Genomic DNA, 25,979 nt, shown 5'->3' on the forward strand with positions numbered 1-25,979 from the left:
ACAAGCAAGCTTTTAAGCTGTACTATCTCAATTTATTATTTTTACCCAAATGCAAAACCTAAATGATTCTTTTGGGCTAGATGCTCTATAGACTCTGTACTACTCTTGCTAATAGGAACAGTCTTGATTGGTCTTAAAAACAAAGCAAGAACTGGCCACACTGAAAGGAGCACAGTATGCCTTAAGTATCCTGCAAAACACCACATAGAGAACAGACAGCTTTCCACTCTTCAGAGAGTCACCTAATTCCTCCTTCATGAAAACTGTAGAGTGAGCTTCGGATCCACAGCGGCATTTAACACCGTGCCCAAGGTATCACTGTTATCTCCACGTGCCCTATTGTGAGAGACCTTCTGCTGGTCATTGACTTTAGAGCAATTTGACACATGAAGCACTGAGCCAGAAATAACAATGACAAGAAAAGGAAATCATTAAAATCACATTGGGATTACAAGCGGAAAGAAAACAAGAAGAAAACAAACCCCACAGTGTTTTGCTAGAAATGTCTACTGTTTAAAGGCCCAGGAATCTTTTCCAAGCACTAGTCAGTATAGATACACATTCCAGTTATTTTTGTTCAAACCTTTTTATGCACCAAGACCGTCAATAACAGAAGTGGCAAAATCTCTCTGCTAGAAATTGGCCTGAATCTAATAACTGAGAACACAAAGAATTGTCACTTTAATGGCATTTGCAATACTCCCAAGTTTGGACCTCATCCAAATTGAATGTGAGAGAGGCTTCAAGTCCTGCTGCTAACTTCCTAACCACCACCACCAACTATACCCAAATATCAATATTGAAAACATTACATTTCTTTTCCTAAAAAATTCATTAAACATACTCATCCAGTTTTCTGTTCCAGAATGTTATTCTTTCCTTCATGGCATTTATTTTTTGTACAAACGCATTTTTAAGGCATGCCTTTTCTGCATCTTCATTATCATAAACTGAATTTTCAGTTGCCAGATTCCTTCTCCTTTGAGATTCACTACTTGCTGTTTTATCCAGCATTTCCATCTTGTCCAGTTCACATTCCAGCTAATAAAAATAACACATCATGATTCTGAGGCAAGAGATTAAGTTAAAGCGTGGCATGAAAATTATCTTAAGTTTTCTTAACACATAAACACTCTAGATGTGCACTAAAATACGTATCTCAAAACATCAAACCAGAAAATTATTTCAATAAATATTAACTCCTGATTAGTGAGTAGAAAATAAATTAATTAGCCAAAGGGACAGCTTTAATCTGAGTAGATGCATATGTTTTTCTTTTGCATCCTGCCCCTACTTGTGTCAATCAGACCACTGTTTTACACAGGCAGGATGGGCTCCTCAGTGTAAGTTCATTATGATGCGTGTCTCAGGAAGGAAAAGGGTTAGGCTGCAGAGTTAGAATGGAACTGCAGCTTTTCTTAAACACTTAATGGCAGGGACCATTTATCTCTCCATGTCTGTCCACTGTATGGCATTATTATAGCAGTGATTACTCACTGCTGAGTGGAATCAAAACTCTTCTCATTATTTCCTGAAGTACATCTTCAGGATTAATCAAGCCACTACGCAGCTGAAATTATCTACAGCAAGACAATGAACTGCATTTCAGTCCTTTGGAATAACACGCAGGGATTTTGGCTTTCATAAAACAGAAAGCAACTCTGTGCATATATTTATTTTAAATAATACTCCCACTGGAGTGTTTAGACAGAGTGAACTATCTGCAGGCATTTATGCTCCAAAGTGCATTAAAAACCTACTAGGAATGTTTACAAATTGCTGTACAGATAATCTGTGATAATGTTCTTTTCTTTTAAGAATCACCATGGATGCACTGATGCAACTGGAATCTGATCCACAATGTACTTATACACTGCTGTCAAAGGAAAGGGAACAGACTAACCAGTTAGAAATCAGAAAAACAAAAATATCAACAAACAAATCCAAAAAACAAACCTAACTTGGGTAAGGGAAAAACAAAAGCAAACAAAAATACCTTTCTAAAATGCAAAAGATACAGCAAGCTGAACACAGAGCTTTCATCAGTGTTCATGGTGTCAACTAGAATAGGCAATAACTGTAATAATCTAGGAACCTGGAATGTGCCTTGCGAACTTCTGGTCTGGATGAACAAAAACAGCAACTCAAAATTCAGTTTACCACATTAAGTGTGTATCCTACCTATCCACTCTGCTGGGTTGCACTTTCATGTTGACTGTGTTCCAGCTAGAAAAGCATTGGCTAAAGCACTCATTTGAGGTTTGAGGCACCGCATTTACATAATTATGAACCTAGAAGAACTGAACTTGGAAATGGATCCCTTGCAACAACTGAAGTCCCAGACACTTTGTAGTTGGCTGCTCTGAAAAAGGACTACCTTTCAGACAGAAATGAACTCCCAGATTATGAAGATTAGTAAAAGCTGATGCACTTTCATGAAATACTTTATTGAATATCAATGAATATAACTTAATGGTGAAAACGAAACTGGAACTGCACAAATTTAAGGATGTGAAAGCCTGATTTTATTTATTTACATTAAGATGTTCCCTTAATTGACTCCATCAGGAAAAATAAAATATAAATAAAATAATTCTTCTCAACAGTCATTGCTACTTGTTTTAAACAATACATCTCTGCTGACATTTCTGGCTATTTAAACTTACTTGTTTTATGTTGGAGCTGAACAACTTTATCTTAGTTTCTGGTAAACTCTGCAGTCTGCTTTTCTTTTCTTTTAGCTCCTCAAGCTTGCCATGGAGCTGTCTCTGAACGCTTTTTACATGCATGTGATAGTATGTTATTTTTTTCATAATTGTAGTCTTTAAAAATTAAAAAAGGAAGTTGTTAATTTGTTATTAAAAAGTTTGAAGTATCACACAGCTTATTCCTGAAGAACACTGCAAAACAAGGCATTACCTTGCAAAACCTTTGCAAATACGTGCATCACATATTCCTTCTGCATTTCTAAATATAATTTTAGCATATTTGGATGTGTTTCTATTTAATCATCAGACATTGGGTGGTGTCTTGCAATGAATATGTTCTCATAACTCAGTTTTTAACAAACAATAACAGTATTTGTATGAACATCCTACAAATGTTGTGTTGTTGCTACAGATTCAACCATGGCTTCATTCCATGATCCTCACTTAGTTCTGGATCTATATCCAGAAATGTTCATAATATCATTAGGAAAATGCTCTCAGTGTTCTGGATAAGCCAAAAAACACTCTTCTCATCTGCGACCACTTGCTGCCATGAACTCTTTTTCTCATGTGGTACAAGCATATTTCCCCCAGTAAAATATTCCGAAGCAAAAGGATGAAGATTCACACACACTATGTATTCCACACTGAAATACACTGTATGACTTCCTCCACTGAGAGGTGAAATCCAGTCACAGGTTTTTTTGTATATTCTTAAGCACAGAACTTTATTTTCTATGATTTAAAGATGCTCTACATGGATAGCAAGACATTTGAAAGTATCTCAATTACAAGATAGCATTTTTTTCCCATAGTCAATTGCATACATTCAGATTTCTGTGAGACAAAAGAACTTATTTCAATACAATATCATACATAAAGAAAAGAGCCCAGAAATTTTAAGACCAAGCCAAAACTCAAAATTTTGACAACCTAATCCAGTCTCGAGCGGTAACGTAAAGCACTCCCCTTAGCTGGTTAAAGCTCAGAGACAACATAAAAATGCATCACCAGTAAAAAAGCCATTCATAAAGTCTGAATTACCTCTGCCAGACTCTTGATATGCTTTTGAGAAACATCATCCATATCCAGCCTTTGAAGCCGTGGTATGTGATACAGCACATGGATGGCATAATTAGAAAGAAGGCAAACAGGGTTGGGTCCATACAGAGGATCATTTAGGGCCAAATCTTTTAAATTAGGTAGTCTTGACAAATTAGTGAGTTCCTGAAAAACAAGGAAAACGCTGTAATAACAACATGCCACTAGGCCTTATTTAAAGAATGGGTATTTCATTACATTTTAGCACAAAGATCAGGTGGGGCTTTAATAACTAAGAGTGTAAATAGAACTAAGAATGCAGTAGGAAAAGGGAGGGAAGAAGAAAAGGAGATACCACAGATACAGTAGTATTAGTGAGGAAGGCCTCGTGCAACATTACAGAACTTTCAAGGTTCACGTAGAGTTGGAAATTCTTTTTTTCTAGGGCTTGCATGAATTTGGGGAAAAAAACAACCCATAAGCAATCAGTGAAAAGCAAAGCAAAAGTTTGAAATGAAGTTCAATCTCTGTGAAGAAGTAATTCTCAAGAAGAGATTGTTTGCTCAGTAGCCTGACTTGGCCTTGCTCGAGCTTAAAAGACAAATGTGAGGTCACTAAACAAAAATGTTTGAAATATTTTCAGTAAAGATAAGATTTAAAGGACTTTAAACATAAGAAATAATGCAAAGAGCCACAAGTCTGAATTACAAAGGGACCAGGTAAATGTCATTATGGGCAGTTCAATATTCCCAATACCCAGATCTAATATCACACAGAAAAGTCAGCTCTCTCCAAGCATCATTCAAAAACAAACAAACACACACAAAAAAACACATCTAAAAGAGATAGGAAGTGTGAACATACCTTGAAGGAAGATAATTTGTTATGAGAGAGGTTTAGTTTTTCAATTTTTGTATTGAAGTCGAAGCAACTTCCTAAAATTAAAGAAATACAAACCACAGTCAAGAAAGCGTAGTTGTCTACTAGAATATCTACATTTTCATCCTTGGGACCAGCTCAATCACAGAATGAAATAAGCACTTCTGTGGGTTTGTTGAACACAAACAAAGAAATCACACACACCTACTGTATTATTTTCCATTTCCACCCAAAGAGAGGAAATAGCATTTGGAAAATTGTTTTATTACCGATAAAGATAAATGAAGAAAAACTTATAGATTCTGTAATATTTGTTTAGAAATGCAGAAACAACTTACACTGCTACTTATAACCAAACAGATTGGATTTAAACTAGAAGCCCTTTATGCTAAAAGCAGTGAAAAAGAAAAATAAACAACATTGATGCCTATCTTCTGTCTTCTTTGACATGGGATTTTTGACATGAATTTTAGGATGTTCAGGGTTGCATATTGGGTGTGACTCTAAATCATGCAAGGTGGTAAGAATTTTTCTATTAGAATGAGAGGAAGATTAAATCAAATACAATAGCAACCAAAATTCTCACACTAGAGATGCCAGACTAAAATTACTTACCTATTTTTGTTATTAAGTTTCCAGCAAAGTTGACCTCTTGCAAATTCTGCAGAGTATGCAAGCCCTGTGAATGTTTTAAACAATACAGTTTTAATCTAATATAGCACTGCAAATGCTGAAGAGCCTGGAGGCCAAGAGGCAGATCATTCAAATGTAAAAATAAATTTGACTGGAGTCTAAACAATGCTACCCTCTGTTGTAAACTATAGCTTTCTTTTGACGTGGAAAGAGAGAATGCATTTTGCCTAGAGGGAAAGAGCTTGGAAAGCTTTGTAAATGATACTGCAATGGAAATAAACCTGGTCCTCCAGCCTTAGTTTCACAGCTGTGTATGAAAAGCTGAACAGATCATGCCTCATGCCATGAGTACTCATTAGCTTTTGGCTGCAGCCCATGTCTTGGCCTCGGGACATCACAGGAATGAATCACTGATGTCAATCATTTGTCTTCATGATGACACTGCAGTTCTTTGCAGAGAGATGCCACTAATATTTGTAGTGTACTCACTAATAAATAATTCCTACCATGTAACACCATAGTGCCTTTACACGTGCTCTCTGTCAGCTCTCCTTCCCTTCTCTATCAGCACACTCAACTTTGATTTCTATTCCTTCCTCATCCTGGCTTTAGAGATTCACAATAACTTGATCCCTGTCAGAATCTCCTTCTACTCTAACTACTTTCAGCTATTTTATCTCGCTATCACTATCTCCTTCTGCCTTGTTTTCATGAACTCTCTCGTGGTAAAGTAGACTGGGCTGTAGCATTCTGTCTTCCTGATGTGAGTCAGGTAATTCAAAATGCTATGCTGTCTTTTGCTAGAAATGAGCATTTATACATTTCTTCTCCTTTTACATGCCCCACTGCTAATGGCAGAAATCTTGCTACTTCTGGACTGAACTCCATCCCAAAGGTCAGAATGAAGAATATTAATTTTGAGGTGAGATAGAAGAAAACATTTTTTTCCTAGGAGATAATTTGACATGTGACAGTCCGAGAAAAACCCAGGATAGAAATTCTTCTGAATAAGTGTTCATCCTTCCAAGACAAGAAAACACATAAAAATTAAACGGCAATCTTTTACATAATGCTGAAATGCAGACAGAAGTCTGCAGTTGTAAGAACACACACACAAAAATCCTTTCCTCATCAGCAGTCACAGAGGTTGGAAAATGGCTCAGTAAGTTAACTCTGCATATGCAGAAAATCATGACAGTCACTCGATTCCAAATAATGTTTCAGCCTTAATTCTGAAGATTAACATTGCCCTTATTATTCTGAAAGTTAGCCTTACTTAATAACATATTTAGATTTCAAACTACTAGTATGCCACGCATTGGACAAATTAGAAGAAAAGAAACTATAACAAAAAGAGCAGACTCACCTCTATGTTTTTGATCTGGTTATTATTCAACCAAAGTACATTCAGCTTTGTTAGGGCTTCCAGATTTTCAATCTTGGAAATTTCATTGCAATAAAGGTAAAGCTTTTCTAAATTTACACATTTTTGTAGACCACTTATTCTCTAAAATAGAAGAAGATGTATTTGCAGCACCAAATAAAATGTCACTCTTTCTGTCAGTACACCACAGAGCATTGCCAAGTAGTTCTGAACAATTTGATACCACATCTTTTGAGAAGAATTATACTAATTTAGAAAGATTTCCATTAACCTAACAAAGAAAGAGTAGCAGCTCATGATAATTATGTGACTTTAAATACAGTGTTATTTTCATGGAAATGTTTATGTTCTAACCAGTTTTCTGGAAAAGGTTTCAATATACCTGCTATGGTTAAAAAATATATAGTTTGAAATAAAAAAATCCAACTGTAGGTTATTAAAAATAATTAAATAGAAATATTTAACAGATAATTAACAAATATTTCAAAAGAGGTAACTTGATCTGCACCTAAAACGTGATTTTGCATGCTTAAATTAAAAGTGCCAGATCCAAACTCCTTTTAAAAGGAGTTCTGCTTGCTCTGCCTCAAACAAACAGAAGTGCTTGAGAAACAAACTTACAGTTATTGTAAAGCTCTGGAAATTGGTTAAAGTTGGCTAGAAAGAAAGTGGATAGTTAACTTACCACTAAACAACATTCAGCAATCCACAGCTCTCTGAGCAACAAGCAGTGCTTCAGGCCTGTAACGTTTTCAATACGTTGCCCAACAAGAGTGAGAGTAGTTAGATTTGGGAAATATTTCATGCCTACAATTCTAGGGTAACCTGAGAAAAACATCTCCAGTGCTGTTGTTTTCAGTCCCTCTTGATCAATGTTCTCATAAGACAATCCATTACATACGCACTGGAAATAAAATGCAACCATTATTTGCTTTATATCCACGGTGTAAAAAATAAGTTATAAAGTACAACATCTTACTGACGTTACAGTACTGCTTAGCATCAGTTCTCTTAAAGCTTCCCATGCATCAAAATGTGTTTGCAATTTGGACCACGTTCAAACAGTTAAATAGCTTTCTTCTGTTCACAAATCACTTTCAAAGTATTCCATGAGTTCTTCTTATCAAACCTCAGAATGCACCTTCATTTTAAAACAAAGTAATTTTCAAATAGGCTAATTTTAATGAAGATTAAAATCCAGAAATCCATAAATTTATCTATAAGCTGGCATATATACACACACATTCACATACAGGTATATGGATGGTAACTTTAGCAGTTTTGTAGCTTTCTACTTCTGAAGTGGTTGCAAATGAAATAATACAAGTTTTGGCCAAAAAGTAAGAAGTTTACATGCAGTTTCATTACAGATGAGATTCAGTTTGAGATTAATGTGTAGGTATCTACATGTGTAGCTATCTACATGTGAAAGTCTTACTCTCATGTTAGTCAAGAGATTTATCCAGTATAGGCAGAGTACCCTGAAAAGTCATTCAGATCACCATGGGAAGTGTTTATATTAACTTGATTATTCTGTAAGTTTCCTTTACAGTACGTGATGTGATACAGCTGACCACACAGCATATCTAGTGCTGTTTCAGAGGACTTAAATGTATCTGGCAGCTGATGTTCAGGTACCTTAAAGCAGATAAAATGACACTAAATGGCGGTATCTATGCAAATGAATCCTATGCTTATTTCCACTGACTGTGATGAGCATATGTAGATCTTTAGACACTTTGAGTGAATGTGGACTGCGACCTCATTTAAAAATTCTAACCAGTTCATGGTGGATGAAGTTTCTAATATTTTATTGGCTGACTCTGCTCATAACAATCTACAAAAATGCATAACTTAGTCAAAGCTACTAGATTTTTTGATGAGACGTATATAACAAGATTATTTTTCTTTCTGTATAAAAATATTCCTGTATAGCACTTCTCAAGAAACAAAGCGAGGAAATGTACCTAAAAAGTAAGTTCTTTGAAGACAACCTCTTAAGAGAGGAGGTCAGACTCAGTGATCTCTAGAGATCCCTTCCAACTTCAATCCAATCCTGTGATTCTGCGAGGTTCTTATTTCTGCATCTTGAATATTAATGCTTTTACCACAGTTATGAAATGTTCAGATCACCATAAGCTCTTATTAGGACGCACCCCATACAACCTTTGGGGCATTCCAGAATGGAGGCTATGCTACAGTGGCATCTCTAGAGAAGCAAAAGTAACTGTGTGTTCCAGCAAGAACACTGATAATTACAAAAGTAGAGAGGAAGATTAAAAAAAGAAATAGAAAAATAACAACAAAACAGATGAACAAAAAGGACCAAATATCTTACCAGCTCTTTAATTATCCCCTCAGGGCTCTGGGTTTGGGTATCACTTTGCATCACTTCTTGAGTTTCCTGCAGTGATAGGTATTTCTTAGAAAAAAAAAAGATAGCAATATTATTAGCTTTGTAGCTACCCATGTAATTTACAGAGGCACGGGATTTCTAAGAAGTTTGTAAAATAATAGTGATAATAAATTGATCTAGAAGATTGCATTCCAGAATCTGTATTTCCAATGCACTCTCAATGGAGATTACAACAGCAGGAAGCTGGAAATGCTTGGAATATCTCAATTTATCACTGGTTTAATGAACATTTTTAGATTCTGTACCATAGCAGAGGGTATTCCAACCTCCATCAGGAAGGATGGGGAATTACACCACTTCTTTCTGCACTGGGCTCAGTTAGTTGCATTTGCACAAATTGTAAAGGTGAGAAAAAAATGTTACAATTACTCTCCGGCATTAATAAATGCTTGTTTGTACATAAAAATATGACTGATTGGCTTTTGTTGTTGCTGTTTTGCTTTGTTTTCTTCTTTTTTTTAGTTTTCCTTTTGAAAGCGCTTAGCACATAGCTCAGACTACATCTTTATCTATCTATATCTCCACTGCTTTTGAATTTAATGACACACAGCCCCTCTGGTGAATGCTTCAGGATAAGAACCGAGATGAAACAGCAGAGGAATTTACACCAGACCCGGATCAGACTTAGGAAGCAAACGGTTTTGTTCCACCCCGCCTACTGAGGGCACAGCTTTGCCAGCATCGCTTCTGGAGCGCTGCCTCCCCGGAGAGCGGAGCGCTTCCCGCCATCAGCGCGTCGCCTAGGAGACCGCGTCGCCCCGCCCATCAGCAGGCCGGCAGCCAATCGGAGGCGTGGGTGCGAGAGGAGGGCGGGCTTCTCTCCGCAGGGGCGTCGGCCATGTTGGTTACGTCAGGGCGCGATGCTCAGCCCGGTATTTCCAGTGACTCCAGTTGAAGAGACCTACTGGAAATGACTTGCTAAAATCAATTAGAAATGTGGGTGTGAGGCAGAATGTGCCCCTCTGACCAAAAGAACTGTGCTCATTGAGCCATTCATTCTATCAGTGTAAGAACAACATGTTGAAATCACTTTTTTTTTTCCTTTTGCATGAAGCGAGGCTGGCTGAGCGCTTTCCAGCGGTAGGATTTCTCAGTAGAAAATGGGGCCCACCGTGAAACGGAGCGAGGGGGTGAGTTTACTGCAGATTGCAAGGGTTTGTGGCAGTGTCTGCATTCACGTTTCTCTCAGTTTTTCGTGAAGAAGAAAATGGCGCAAAATGTTGTTTTGTACTTGCACTGCTGCTTCTTGCCGCAAGGTGTCGCTCCAATGCCACGTAAGCGTTATATGCGTTATAAAGGGTGTTCCCGTGAGCTTTTGGACTTCCCCTGCCTGCACGGGCTACAATTCGCTTTACCAAAGACACGCATTTAGTGGGCTTGTTCCAGCAGAAGTCTAAGGAAACAAATCTATGAGTCTCAGTATGCTCTCCCAAATGAACGTGCTGTAACAAGTGTGTATGGAAGAGCCTTAAATTAAAAAGCAGCTGGTAATGCTGTGAAAACTCTGCACACTTTTCTGTTTCAAAGAAACAACAGTTATCTACTCAGAGCTTTCTCCAAAGAAACTGCAACGTCTTTTTGCTTAAGGGAAAATGTCCTGTTCCCTTTACACTGGATCCTGCAAAGAGAGCACCTTGTTTAGCAAATGACTCCTTTTCTTCTATACTGGCAAAGAATCCAGAGACAGCCCTCTCAGTAAATTAGCTTAGGCTGCTAGGCCAGCTGTTACTATTTTGTGATCTCTCTAATATTTTTTAAATAGTGATTGAAGGATGAAACAGTAAAAGTGGGCACTGCATCCAAACCCAGATATTCACCGGTGTTATCAGTAGCAAATTGCAACAGCTTTCATTTTGGAGAGTACAAGTGAATGACTCACTGTTGGCACTGAGGAAAGCCAAATGATCTAATTTGGGTGCAGGGATTTCTGCTTTACTGGAAGATGCTCCTCTCTTACCAGAAGGGAATAATTACAGAGAATCAACATTTTTGTCCTTTCTAAGTGACTGAATGATCTCAGGGTGACCTGCTCTGGGAATCTACAGTGTGTATGTGATATCCCTAATCTCTCCAACTGCAGCAGACATGCAGGGCAGTATTCCATTATTAATCATGAACTCAGCTCATTAAGAACTAGATAATGTTGCTGCATTTGTTGCATAAAGATGGTAAAACACATATTTGCATATACAGTCCTTTAAAAATGTCTGGCAGCAGTTGTTAGATTTCTCTTTTAATCTGAGGGGTTTTCAAACCTATCATAGTCCGAATTAATCATCTCAAGTGCGTTATCCCTCACCTTCTGCTGCGGCACATTCTGCTCTAATTCTGCTAAAGCCTTTCAATATAATTTCATAGCATAATCAAAGCAAGCGTTTAATTGCTGATGGTGCCCTGCTGCTGTAAATTTACTTTGGGAATTGTCCTTGTAGTTTTGCTGACTACCACAGAAACCTTTGAAACTGATACAGTGAGCCATAAGAACCTGATGAGCGTATTATGGACACGTGTTTCAGCCTATGCCACCTTCTGGTGTTTTTTTGTAGGGTGGTGGTGATTTGAATTCACTGAAGTTGCTGAAAGCGATTTTTACATTTGTTGGTGAAAAAGTCTCTGTCCTTAAAAAAATATTGTTTGCAATCTTTGTACAGCTTTTTGGTTTCTGCTTTGTATTATTGGTATATTTCTGGATTCCATGCGTCATTTATTAATCAAAGTGCTTCCACTACTCTGCAAACCAAGGCATATTTAGATCAAATATTATATTAAGTGCCAAGAGGAAGTGATGATAATCTATATGTAAGCATTTAAAATAGCCTGTTTCTAAAATATAACCTCTACCTTATCTCTGAAGAAACTGTACACACTCTAATTAGCTTTGAGTATTAGGTGAGATAAGCAGTTTGGTTTATTTATTTATTATTTTAGCAATCTAAATATCTCGGTATAAGGCTTGGCTATGTATTTTAAAGTGTTAAAAATAATAGAATCCTTGTTAAGCCATTGGGAAATGTCACCTTTTCAGCTGTAATAGGAGGCAGGTAGATTAGTAGGATATGTGCTGACATCACTTTGAAACATGAAGCGCGTGACACTGATGTCTCCATCTCGTAATGCAGAGCTGTTATTGCTGCTGGGGGTAGAAAAATATTGCTGAAATAAGCCTGAGAAAGGCTTCTAGGATTTGACACGACACTTGTGATGCAGTCACTGTGTTTGCATCAGTGCTGTGAACAGTGAGCACAAATGTGACAGGGGGAGAAGTGCACTTGCTTTTGGCACTGTCAAAAATAGGTGTTACCTGGGGAGCGTGCATCCCAGACTAGTTCCTGTCCGACCTGCAGGATCAAATGGATGAAAGTATGTCATCTCAAGTGTTACAGATAATCCAGAATCGTGGCTTAGGTGCATAATATGGTTTAGTGTTTTACCTAAAATAATTGGCTGAACTTCAGGTGGACAAGGTCATTTCCCAACAGCTCCAGCTGCATCTCCATGTCGCACAGCACATGATGCAGAATGGATGGCCCCTGTTTCCCTGTGGTCCAAGCTTATTTCTTAGGTCAGTAAAGGATAGGAAAAAAAACCTGAGTTATTTTTGATGCCTTAGACTTGGGGATAGTTGAAAGTCTCCTGCAGGGAAGTGAAAAAATAAGGATAATAAAACATCATTAAGAGCAAACAATAGGTAAAGCATTATTTACATATAAAGTTTTATTATTGCAGCAACTTCTACAGCCAGCTCAGAATTGGGTGTTATGCTAGCAGAAGAAGTGAGCTCAGTGTTGATCTATAAAATAGCTGTTGCCTAGTGACTCGTGATCCTGGCACGCTTGCTTTATGCCAACAAAAACCAGCACTGTGCACTAGTAGATACATGCTGACTTTCGTTGTGGTCACTGTCCCAGGGCTCACAGCACCGATCCCAGCACAGACCCGTGAGGAGCACTGCTTGTCACTGATCTCCACCTGGACCTTAAACCACTGGGTATGATTTTGCAACCAGTTCCACATCCATTGGATGGTTCATCCATCAAATCCATGTATTTCCAGTTTAGAGAGGAGTGTTACGTAGGACCCTGCCAATGACTTTACTGAAGTTCAGATGGCTTACATCTCTTGGTCCACTGCTGCAGTTACAGCATCATAGGAGCCATGAGGTTGGTCAGGCAGGACTTGCCCTTGGTGAAGCTATGCTGGTCGCTCTGAACAATAAAACTGGGGCAGTTAGCTGGGTGGGCTGTCTCTACCTGGGAATGGGCTGGGCATTGGTTGGCTGATGATGTCCAATTGTGTTTTGCATTGTTTTACCCCTCTTTCTTCTTAAATGACCTTTATCTTAACCCTCACATTTCCCAGCGTCTCGCCTTCTGATTTTCTTCGCCCCATCCTGCTGGAAACAAAACTGAGTGGGGTTAAACAAATGCTAGGTTCTCATTACTGAATGTCACTGTGTAGACAAGGCAAGAAAAAATAAAAAAGGGCAAAAAAATCCAGTACAAAATACCCAAATACAAACAACATATCATGAAATTTGTACAGTACTGATTAAATAGAGTGTAAATTGGCTTAAAAGCAGACTCCAAAATGGAAAAAACATTTTTATGATTATTAATCAACTTTATGAAACTATGTAATCATTTTATTGGTCATCCAAATGTTATCATAGGTCTCTGCCAGTTATATCTGTAGACAGCACAGACTTGTTGAGTAGTAAATAATAAAATTATGCCTACATTGTGTTTTGAGTTACCTAATTAAGTGGTCACAGTCCAGCAGTGTGCACTTTAATACAGTTAAATGCGAGTGAGCTGCACTTACAGGAGAAAAAAAACCCATGTTCTGAATTAGGAAAGGAATATAGGTTCATCATAACAAGTTGTTTCAGCCTGAGCTCCCATTGTAAGCATAAATAAAGTTAACTACACGATCTGTGGATTTGTCAAAAGGTGATAACAGAAAGTGTGGCAGGGAAGGGGTTTCTCTTTTGTATGCTGTATTGATAAGACAGCTTCTACAATAGTTACATACAGTCAATAAGTATACAGAGGTTAGGATTGGTAAAATCAGTAAGTATATATACAGATGTTAGGCTTAGTAAGATTATCACAGTGGAAAGATAATCAAAAGAAATGAAAATACTCACCAGTGTTGTAGACTCACAGTAAAGTCCCCAAGGAGCAATCTCCAGGGAGAGATCCTTCCTCAGTGGCAGTCAGTCCTTAAATGGGGTGTAGGAGAGGTGCAGCCAGGCTCCACCCCTTCCTGGTAGCACAGCTGAATTGCCTTCACCTGCACTCCCACAGCTGACTCAGTGCTTGCCTCAGGTGGTCATCAGAGGTTCAGGCTGTGATCAGCAGGTCCCATACACTGTGTTATTTAATGTGGCTTTGACCTAGGGGAAGAACATACATATAAACTTGATCGTGTGCTGCCAGCAGACCCTCAGCAATGAAGGGAATGGTAAGAATTCTGGGACGTATTCTGCAGTCACACTGCAGTGCCAGTCAGCAGTCTCTAGGAAATGTGAATTCCCAAAGAACCACAAGAGTAGCACTGGAACATTTTGTCTAATATCTCAGTCAAAATAATTGCTCTAAAAAAGAGCAATAAAATGCAGTGAGGAATTTTCACTACTTTTCCCACTGTGCATCTCTTTTGTCTCTGAAGTACAGGGGAAATTGAAAACCTGTTAGACTGGAAAAAGTGAACTTTCAAGGATGAGATAGTACCTTACTTGGTCTGTCTGAGAGGGATGATGAGAGAAGCATCCTAGGTGTGATATGTGCAAGTCTGAGATAGTTGCATCTAATGACAAAGAGATCTGTTAGCTCTGTACAAGGATACTGCAACACTGATGTACAAAAACATGGATTTGAGCATGTAATGGACTTCCTACACAATCAGCATAAGGGAATCCTAAATATATATATACTTTTCTGTCTCTTATATTTTATCATCAGACTTTTTCTCCTGCATCACAGAAACAAGACTAGTCAAGCACCTTGAGCAGTCACTTACCTCAGCCCTTTGCTGCAAGGCAGGATTTACTCTTTCCAGATCTTTTCTGTGTAGTTTTTGTAACTAGTTTCTAAAAGTCTCCAGTAATGGAAATTCTAACCCCAGAGACTAATAATAAACATTGATCCCTATCAGCAGAGAAGGTTAGCGAGCGCAAGAGAAAATATCAGCATTTAGTAATAGCTCAGTAATACTTTGGTATTATATTACCTTTTAGATTTTGCTGTAGGAGATCAGAAACCTGGAATTTTCTAAAGCTCTGCTGAGTAAGGCAGGAAATTCCATAATTCCTCTTCATAAAAGTTTATATACCTTTATGTAGTGGTAATGCTATGTTACAGCTTGAAGCAGCGATGGAGCACCTGGTTGGAAAGCAGGGCCAACCTGGGGAGCTCAGGTGAGTGCAATGTAGCTCAGTGACCAGAAGGGATGGAGCCAGGATCCACCCCCCTCCCAGACCTCATGTAAGGGTTGGCAGTGGAGGTGAGGTCATCTTGTTGGAGATCCCTGTCTACCTGAGGTCTTCTGAAGGTAAATAGATGATTTATTTTGTTTCCATGCTTGTAGCTGTTGTATTTGAGCAAATCCTTGCTTGCTGCAGCCTGGGGCTTTGCTGTGATTGTACTTACACTGCAGCTGTGAGGAACTGGATGTGTCAATAGAGTCTATAAGGTCTGAGAGGGTAATGGAGCACAGTGGAGTTAAAGACTGCTGTTCTAGAGTGGTGGAGAACAGCAATGGTTGTATGGCAGTAAATGGAAGGAGAACAGAATAATAGGAATCTGGGAAGATCCACAGCAAGAGGAGAAAAGCATGAGAAAAAACAAGGATTTAATTACTTTGTCTACAACAGATGACTAAATCACAGAGAGGTGTATAACATCACAAATGGCATGAAGATGCAAATAGGATCATAGAATGGTCTGGGTTGAGGACCACAATGCTCATCCAGTTCCAACCCCCTGCTATGTGCAGGGCCAACAGAGAGGAGGGAGAAAAGTTGGTTAAGCTGAAGTACACTACTGGCACAAAAGCAAATGGATGTAAACTGTAGGCTTAAAATTAGAATAATTTGTTTCATCCTAAGAGGAGTGAAGGTTTGGAACAGTTTTCCAGTTGAAATAAAAGGGACAGAGCACTGTGTTTTAAAGTGACATTGTATAGTTTACGTGATATTGTTGCCTGAAATAGAAAAGAACTGTGCCTGGCAAGCCAAAGAGTTGGGTATATTTTTGTATTTCAAGCAATTTTATATTACAAGATAAAAATAAGTTTGAGAACATAAACATTTGAAGGGCAGAAGGAGAAAAAGTACTTTCTTGAGAAACGTGAATGTGAAGTGGTTACGTGATATTTACTTAAAAGTACCAATGGATGATTAATTATTTGGGTTGTTTAAATTAAAGCTGAATCAGTAATCAAGGTACTTTCATGATGTGCCTTGTGGCACATCACTGGCAAGTGTAAGGAGCAAATCTGTCTTCATCAGAAGTTATATAAGAAGGATCTGAATGTTCAAACCTGGAGCCCAGTGAGGAAGAAGTGATGCCCTGGAAGACAAATTCTCTTCATCAGGTGCTGTAAAGGAAGAAACAAGTGGCTGCAAGTGATGGCAACTCCTTCCTACTCACCTCACCTTGAAGGCAAGTAATGTCAGGTGCAAGTATTGGTAGGATCTGCGTTGTTGAGAAAAGCCTGCAAGGAAGTGCACATTTCAAGAGGAGCTTCAGGGTGGGCGTTTCCAGCCAGATGGTTCAAAATGTCATGAAAACCTCAGATTATGAAACCAGTTGGCTTTAGCAGAATCATGTAATTAAAGTACTAACCATGCCAGTCACTTTTTAAAAGGTCAGACCTTAGGTATAAGCATTATTCAGTGCAAACTATAACATTTTCTTCTACTTTTATTTTTAATCACCTTACTTTTTTCTCTGAGGATGACTTTTAGATATTAAGCTGTCATCTAAGCTGTGTTTCACTTTGGGCAGAGTGTGGTGTTAGAAATGCCCCATGATTTGTTCCTCTTTCTCAGGCACGTGGAGAAACCTCTTCTATTGTGCAAATGACAAGAATAGTGGAGGCTTTCTGTTAAGTGATGCTGGAACATTGTTTTCAGTGGTGAAAGTGATGGTCTGGAGGACAGAAGACGTGGAAGATGCACTATGACAGAAGAGTGGGTCAAAATATTTTCCTCTTACAAAGCAGTCACTGATGCTTAACTTCAGTGCATCTTTGAAATAGCAGACTGCTTCTTTTGTAGTGTGTTATTGTGGCACCAGGTAACATGCATGTTTTAGTGTCATTAATATACCAATAGGTAATGGGGTTTTTAGAGAAATAGAATGGCTCTTTACTGCAAGATGATGATACAGTTTCTAACTTAATTGCTTGTCTTTCCTGCTCTAGTGGAAAATAAGCTGTGGGAAAGGCACATATATGTGGGAATATAAGCCCTCGGAATGAGTTTTTCTGGTTTCAAAGCAAAGTTTTGAATCCTAACATTTTTAAGGATTAAAATTCCTGTGCATGTCACTGTTTCATTATCTTCAGATCTTCTAATCTACACATTTGACATTTACATTCCTTTTTAAAACAAATATGCAGTAGGGATGTTTAGTATCTTGCTGTGCCCGCTTAAAAATCAGATTTCAAGCTGTTATGCTGTAGTACCAAATTGCTAAAACCACTGATGTTCTGGGCTCTGTTCAAGACCTGTGTATGAATAATTAAGTTTAAAAATACAAGTTCTCATCTTTGTTTTTCATGAACTGACTTGATGTGGTTTTCAATACTGAGAATACCAGAGCTGGACAAAGCCCTGCCAGCAATACTTTCCTACTAAAAACAGAGTTTCAGAATAATGAACAATCTTGTATTGATTCTGCTAAATGTTTCATAAGTGAGCACAAAGGCAATTAAGCTAAGGGATAGCTGCAGGTACAAGATGCTTAGAAAGTTCTGAGAAACTGGAGAAAAAGAAATCACAAGTGAGTCCTCTCTGCTTCCACAAGGCAAACCTCAAGCAATCTCTTCACCTGCTAAATTTTGAAGTCTGTATTGAGCCATATAGTCATCTGTTACGTGTTCACGTCACTTTGATTTCACATTCCTGCCTGGAGAGCCTCAAAGCCATCCATCACCTTCCTCCCTCCCCCCAGTCTCTGACATCTTTCAGAAGCCTCTTTAGAAATTTCACAAGAATCGTGTATGTTAAACCGAAGAATCAATTGTGCCTTTCAGGTTAATTTAGTTGAGAATGGCGTTGTGGAGCAATCTCTCTCCTATGTGCTGTATTGATTGAGATCCCAGAACTCAGAAAGCACCTGCTGCTTGTGATAGATGATAGGATGAGGGGAGCGTGCACTCCTTCCACCACTAGAAGGCCTAGTGATCCTTATGAAGGTTAGTAAGACTTCCAAATCTAAAGCATAGGAAGTATTCAGCTAGTTTCACTTGGCTGAATTTTTCTTTCCATCTCCCTGAGCTGTGCAAAGGGCGAAAGCTCTTTTCCTCTTACAACATCCTTCACTGGCTCTTACACAGGTTTGTTTTCTTATCTATTCCACGTTTTCTTATCTTTACCACATTTGTCTGTAAAGAGCGGATTAGAATTCAGATAAGGAAATTACAATGAATGGGGTGGGTTTTTTTGTTTGTTTGTTTTCCTGTTTGAGCACAATGAGGAGAGATTCTTTATGAGCTATTCTGGGAAACTTTCCCTGTAATGTTGTTTGCAAGTGGCAAAATGCACTTTGTAATCACAAAGGTGAGTGGGAACCTGTAGTTTTCTTTACAAAAACATAACGGTGGCCAAAGCTGTATGCTGATGCGTGTTACAAACTTCTCCAATTCAGTGATTCATCTCAGCATTTTGAGGAAGGATGCGTTTTCTTCATAATCCAGCAGAGGGCCCAGGCCATGATTTCACTGTTTTGGCAGAAGATTGGAGTTACTCAGAGGGGTTGGATTATTCATGGGAAACCAGTAGAGCCCTCTTCCAGTCTGGGTTTTGATTTTTGCAGATGACGAGTTACATTGAGAAGAGAGCATACTACAGGTTCATAAAAACATGTAGTCAGACTTATTTTCCTCTCTACCCATTCCACTGTAAAATGCTGAGAATAAAACTAAGGGTTTTAAGGGTTGTTTATATCAGGGATTAATCCTGCCTGGTTTTGCTTTTTCAGCACTGACATAGGCTAGAGTTTGAGGAACATAGGTTTGTGTTGACTGCAGACATTTAATTCACAAAATAAAGGCTTGGTAAGAATTTGCAGGTTGTTCTGTCCAATTTAGTGACGAGATATACAGAATGAACTACAAAGTGGTTTTGAAATGTAAAGCAGTAATGTTCCCTTTGAAGTACTGATATCAAGTGCTAAATGATATATCAATTAGATGCAAAAACAAATCCCAATCCTGCAGATATTGTAGGAAAACAGCTTATTTGAAGTTGATGGGATTAATTACAAATATAAAATAGAGCCTGGTTCTACAACACTTCTCCTAATGGGAGTTTAATTTCATACTTTTAAATAAAGATTACATTAAAGGCCTCAGAATAGCTCTCTCTTGGCTTCATACTGGCAAGATGCAGTCTCTGCCTGACTCAGCCTTCTGGATCTGTAATGCCCAAATGCCTCAACAGTGTGTTTATCCTTGAGCCACAGGGTACTTCACTTCTCATGTCATCAGTGAGGTGTGTGGGCAGCACCCAGCAGAGGACTAAATTCAGGGTTAAGGCCTAATTGCAGTGCTGTAACACCTAATGTTTAGGTAGGTGGAGCCAGCTCAAAGGGGCAGATAAACACATGCAGCATTTGCTGTCTGTTCAGCCAGGGCAGCTCATGCTCAGGGCACCAGCCCATGAGTGAGCAAGATAACAGCATTTTGCTCGGATAACTTTGCAAGAAATATTTAAATGAGAAATGAGGAGTTCTGAGCCTGATTTTGATTTATGGGTTTGCGTCAGTAGCTGCTGTGAATGTGTTCTTGGTTCTTATTTGTATACAAAGCAAGAAAATTAGATCTGTGCTATAGAAAAATGGAAGCCCAGACAGTATGTTCTTAAATGTAAGACCCAGCCATCAGTGTTTCACTGAGACACTTACTTCAGTGTTCTGTTTGATTATGTCTGTCCTCAGACTTCTTACATTAGCCTTGGTCTCTCAGCTTATCTATTAGCATCTTACTTTTCTGTAACCCAATGGCAAACATAGGTACCATCACTGCAGCTATTATACAGCATTACTGTTTACTAACTGATGAGAACTGCTTGGAGGTTTCTCTGGGCACAAATCATTATATCTGTTAAGAATGTGTTCCCTTTCGCTGCAGTTACATCAATATCTGCATATTGCAGTAGTTCTGGGTTATAGGGGTGATGGATGCACCTATCAGTTGCACTTGAATGTGAAATCTCTGGTGTTTTAAAAGCGGCTTCAGGTTTTTTATCTCCTTTGGTTGACTCTCTGATAGTCTCCATGCCATTCTGAATGCTAAGTGAAAGCATATCTGGCCATTTCTGTTTCTTCCAGCATGCATCTTCAGCCCCTGTGAGTTTCTGGCGACTTTCAGACAGTACATAATCAACACAGTCAGATAAATGCATGTGCTATATCAGCATAAATCAGGGCACAAATGCTAACCTCTAATGGACTTACTGCAGAGCTGTGTAAATGCACAGAGCACTCTGCACAAACAGCTTCTGATGTAATGCAAAGGAACAAATTCATGAAGAAAACTGTTTCTGCTTCCCTGGTCACTGACTGAACCTTTTTTGGTACAAGTCTAAATGTTCTGTGACGGGTGCAGTTCATGGATAGACCTCTAGACCTTTGCTTCACTTTCTTTAACTTCTCCCAAAAGAAATCTGCAAATATTTTTATTTTTGCTTTACTTTTGCTGCCTTGTACTAAAATTATTCTGCACGTGAGGTTTGGGCCACCATATAACCTGTTCAGAACTTGCAGACTATCTTGTCTATCACTCTCCTTTCAGCTGGATCATTAACAGTGACATTAAATAGCATTAGACCCATCAGTGTTAGCCTTTTTTCACTGATAACTGCTCTGCTAAGGCAGCCCTGCTCCATGCAGCTGGAAATCTCTGACAGGACAAATTCTAATGCTGCTGCTTTTAATAACACTGGACTTGGCTCCCATGATGTGGGATGAGCACCATAGATAAGGATTTATGCTTTGGAGGTGCTTGAGAACAATACTTGCAAGAGCATCAGAGATCCTGATGCCACATTGGGATGTACTTCCAAAATAAATAAATAAATAAATAAAATCACCATTTAAGTTCATAGATCCCAAATCTCTTGGTCCAGTGTCCAGGGAATTGTTTCAATAGATATGTATTGTAGAGGTGAGTACGGAGCCTTTCAGATATAACTCTTGGATGGCAACTCATCTACCAAGCCATGCTGAAACCAGGCCACTACTGAACGTACCTTGCATGGCAGAGCTCCCCCTCCTACGCAGCCATCTACTCTGCTCAGCTCTCCTTCCCTGCTAAGAGGTTGGATGTGGGAAGAAAGGGGAGATGGGCTCTGTTGGTCCTCTGCTGGGTTTTCTCGTCTCTGGCACCTGATACATGCACGTGATTTGTGCCTGCTTATATGGCCAGCAACTTTGCTGTTTAAACTCATACCAGTGGATTTCTTTGTAAAATTCTCTTTTTGGTGAAACAGAGGTAATCCTCACTGCTCCCAGAGTGACTGTTGATGTGGAGGGGATGAAGGACTGAGCAGTCAGTCAGGCTTGCCAGCGGAAGGCACCACCTTTAATCACATTTCATTACAGCCAGAGGGCTAGAAACGCTGAAAGCTCTTGCATGGTGTGGGAATTAAAGGGGCAGGCAGGGGTTTGCATACTGCTGTGTGCAGATGTAGCCAGGCAGACCTCAGAGGAACAAACTGTCTGCTGAAGACGGTGAGCTTTGAACAATATGCAGGAAAAATGCTGCTGTTCAGAGTCTGGTATTTTTGACAGTGCACTTACTAGAGGCCCAGCCAAACCAATCTCCTCATTTTGCAGCACGTGGTAATAAATGGCTCTGTCCAGCTGCAGATTTGGACGGTGCACTTGTCTCATCTCTGCAGTTGTTTGTTATAAATGAGAGCATACTGTGTGCAGCAGTTTGTTCAGGAAGGCTGATGGTGTTATATCACTATGCACATTTGTCTTTCCTGGGCTTAACCAGATTTGCTGCTGCCTTGTTGGCACTGGGATGTTTGTGCTTTGAGGAGCCAAACTGCATCTAACATCTAATGCCCACTGGCTGGTGCAGGAGCTTAATTCAGGTTACAAAGCAGAGCAGAGATATGAAACTCCTGGTCTCAGGAGTGCTGTGGGGATGTGGGTGATACTTTGAAGATCTGCAGGAGACTACTGTTTCCAAATGAGCCTGAAGCATTGGCCTTGGCATTTGTAGCAATGGTAGGAGCATGTGAAAAGATCCTTGAAGATGCTGCCTTGCTTTTGCCTCATTTCCAGAGTTTGTGGAGATGGAGAGGGAGAAGGTGTGAAGACAAAAGATCCAAGGGACACCCCAGGGAGGAGAACTGTGCAAGGGCTGCTTGATGCACTGAAGGGTGACAGGTGGCCTTTGTGATGGAGAATGCTATCACCACACATCAGCTTTTCTCCCAGCCCATTTACCTCTCTGTAGTGGCAGTCTTCAGTAGGTTGGCTTGCCCAGCAGAAGTCTGTCGTCATCCTGAAAATATTATCTTGGGATTTCCAGCCTTATCTTGGGAATCCCAATAGCTCTCTGTCTCTTGTAGGATGGGATCCTGATTGTATGCTGGGGAAGGCAATCCATGTGTGCTGGCCAGAACAGCATTGTTGTGCACTCCCAGTGCTGTGCCTGTTTGGAGGCCAGGGTATGGAACATGCATGGAATCTGCAGCGTTGAATTTGAAACCATACATCAGGGGCTACAGTGCCAGAATTTTTTATATGGAATAGAAGGAGGTTGTTTTATCATTTTTTTTTTTCTTTCTTATTTGTTTCAGAAGCCTCTTTCCTTTCTCGTTTTGCTTTTTTCCACTGCAATTCATTTATTCTAAAACCTTGAGAATAATCCTCAAGGAAGGAGAGATGATATTTTCCGTTACTGCATCAGTTGATATCCCTGCCAGCCCCTATACTCTTTGGTGGTAATGTTACATCTGAGACCAAAAAATCCCCTCAAGGTTTAAAGTCACTTTGGCCAAGCAGCATACGTCGACCCCATAGCACAAAGGGCTGTAATGGAAAGAGAAGCAATTTGTGTGTATGTTTGCAGACTTCGTATATTCAAAGAGGTATAATGTTGAAAGGGAAGAGCAAGAGAATTCAGTATCAATGAGCAGAGATAGATGAGCCCTGTGCATGTCATTTTTTCAACACAGTACAGCAAAAACTACAGGGAGCTTTTCTAAATTCACTGAAAATAGAAAGGAATCAGCTTTGTTCATTTGTGCCAAGTATTACTTAACTCATGCTTCTGTTAAGCACACAATTGATCTTCCTGGGAGATCTTAAAAAAAAAAAAAAAGTCTTTAAAATGTGCAGTGACTTAACCTTACACAAGGCATCCTGAGTTATGCTGAGTTCAAGCATGCAGAATGGATCAATCAAGCTTGCAGAATGTCTGTTCAGTTGTTCCTGTTCATTTCTTTTTCATTCATCCTGGCAAAGCAGAACTTTGCCATCAGAAATTTATGTACCACATGTGGAATGGTCAGTGGGAGCCCGGGGTTTGTATCTAGGATCTGAAATTGGACTTGTAGGTTCCCACCCAATGTTACGTGGTAATGAGCAGGGCTGATTGTATTGCATGAGACTGTTCCAGGTCACCTGGGAGCTGCACGTGAGCTGGTGAAATAAAGTCCTGAGTTGTGCTACAGTCGGGATCCCTGAAGCAGAAGCCACTTTTTTGATTTATGTGCTTTTCTCTACTTGTCCCCACTTCTCTTTGATAAGCAGAGCACACAGTCCACACACTCTTCCCTCCACATCTCCTACTATAGCAACACTGTGTTCATGATGGCAGCCCACAGATCATGATAACCTTTTTGGTCTGTAGCAATGAATCATTCTGAGCGTGTGCACACAGTTCTGATGATGCTGAGTTATCAGAAGACCTTTATGACTGCAGATTGCTCACACAGCAAAGCGCTCAGGGCTCAGTGCTTCTCCTGAGCTCTCAAGTTCACTGCCAACTACCACAGAAGGCATCACAGAAACACCCCAGAAAGTGATGGACCCAAAAGAAAACCAGACATTCTGAACAAGGACGTACTTGAAACTTTATAAGAAGAGATGCTTTTGTATACATGCTACATATCATTAACATTATTAATGTTTAATGTCACCAGAATCTTGGCAGAATCACAATCAGGCAATATAACAGGCATAATAGGGTGTATGTCAAAGGGGAAACAATGGATTAGTTAAATTTATCCCTGTTGCTCAGGTGGTGAATTTGGCAGTAAGAACATGATGACTAAAATCATGCTACTGATGTGGAGCAAACGATCTTATATTAATGTAAACAAATAAAGAAAATCCAATAAGCTTGTGCGTGTAAGGCAGCTTGAGCATGGTGGTGGGACATGTTTTTCATTGCTGGCCCATGAAGATGTTGGTAATAATAAATGCTGCACTGTGGATTGCAGGTGAATCAGTGCTCCTAACGAGGGGTTTGGGAGCTGCATGGAAATCACTGGTGAAAGTCAGCAAGGGTATTGCTGAGTACTGCAGGAACACAGACAACAGTGAATCTTTGTCTGTCTTGTCATCTGTTGCATCAAGGAATTTGAAACTGGCATCAAAGATGCATTTTAGGGAATGGATTTGGTGGTGGGCAACCCTGCTCGTGGCAGGGAGTTGGATCCTTGAGGCCCTTTCCAACCGAAGCCATTCTGTGATTATTACCAGGAACTAACTCAAAGTAAAACTGAATTTGGTAGACTGTGCTGTGTGATGTATCCTGTAAATGCTTTAGCAAAGCAGTGACTGGGGAGGAGATTTGCTGATTGCCTTTACCCTCTGGATAGCTGTATTTCAGCCAAGGGGTTTGGAGCCGTTTTCTTCTTGTAGCCCAGATGGTGCTGCATGTTGTGTTAAGACATATGCTGCCCTGAAAGTAAAATGACCTATATAATAATTGCTGATCTAGAAATAGCACGCAAAGCAGACCAAGAGAAGTGGGTTTGATGTTGTCACTTTTCAGTAATTAATTGGATTAGGGAGCTCAAAATGAGAAAGAAATACCTGTACCACAAGTTTCCAAGTTTTCAGGGTAGGCAGAGCCCAGAGAGCCCCCAGGACTGTTTGTGAACAGGTACAGTTGGCAATGGTGTGTTGGCACAAGCTGTCCCACAAGGCACCAGTGTTAACAGGGCAGCTCTGAGACAATCAGCTCAGTTTAGAGCTGCTTCAGAGGTGGATTTATTATTTTTTTTTATTTTTTTTTTTCCAGGGCAATATAACAGTAACATTGTGATTTCCCTTTTTGAAGCCAAATTGTACTGATCTTAGTCTTCAGTAGCTCCACACTAGAAGTATAACATGCAACCCTATCTACAGTAGCACCCTATTATTTACAACCATGCTTTCCACTCAGAGCTCGAGACCACAGAGTTTATCTGAAGTCACAGCAGGCACCTGGCATGAGTGGTGTGGCTGATCCTGAGCATGTTGCTCACACTGACACCTCCGTGCTTTGGTTTCCAGCCTCCCCAAAGGCTGAGGAGCCCATCTGTGGAGGGCCCAGGGGAGCTGGCACTGAATAGCACTGATTCAAGCAGCAGCAGGACGACTCCCAGAAATAGATCCCGGACTGGAGTCAGGAGATTTAGATTGGATGTAAGGAGAAAGTTTTTTACAGTAAGGGTGGTGAA

General features: G+C 39.6%; 2 protein-coding genes across 2 annotated transcripts in view; one reads left to right on the forward strand and one right to left on the reverse strand.

Moving 5' to 3' along the window:
* Window positions 1-14,201, reverse strand: part of LRRC9 (leucine rich repeat containing 9) — a 47,752-nt gene extending 33,551 nt beyond the window's left edge. Inside the window, exons 1-9 of the mRNA XM_085225831.1 lie at window positions 12,493-14,201; window positions 8,984-12,399; window positions 7,331-7,549; window positions 6,628-6,768; window positions 5,244-5,307; window positions 4,614-4,684; window positions 3,753-3,935; window positions 2,667-2,822; window positions 845-1,041 (exon numbers count right to left, since the gene is read on the reverse strand). Coding sequence (XP_085081957.1) covers window positions 845-1,041; window positions 2,667-2,822; window positions 3,753-3,935; window positions 4,614-4,684; window positions 5,244-5,307; window positions 6,628-6,768; window positions 7,331-7,549; window positions 8,984-9,115 — 1,163 coding nt within the window. The 5' untranslated portion in view covers window positions 9,116-12,399; window positions 12,493-14,201. The remainder of the gene's footprint in view (window positions 1-844; window positions 1,042-2,666; window positions 2,823-3,752; window positions 3,936-4,613; window positions 4,685-5,243; window positions 5,308-6,627; window positions 6,769-7,330; window positions 7,550-8,983; window positions 12,400-12,492) is intronic.
* RTN1 (reticulon 1) overlaps window positions 9,854-25,979 on the forward strand; it is a 114,055-nt gene continuing 97,929 nt past the window's right edge. Inside the window, exons 1-2 of the mRNA XM_085225829.1 lie at window positions 9,854-9,997; window positions 10,116-10,191. The gene's annotated coding sequence lies outside the window, so the exon portion shown is untranslated. The remainder of the gene's footprint in view (window positions 9,998-10,115; window positions 10,192-25,979) is intronic.

Source organism: Meleagris gallopavo, chromosome 5 (assembly GCF_905368555.1).
Source record: "Meleagris gallopavo chromosome 5, MGAL_WU_HG_1.1, whole genome shotgun sequence".
Classification (NCBI taxonomy): domain Eukaryota; kingdom Metazoa; phylum Chordata; class Aves; order Galliformes; family Phasianidae; genus Meleagris; species Meleagris gallopavo.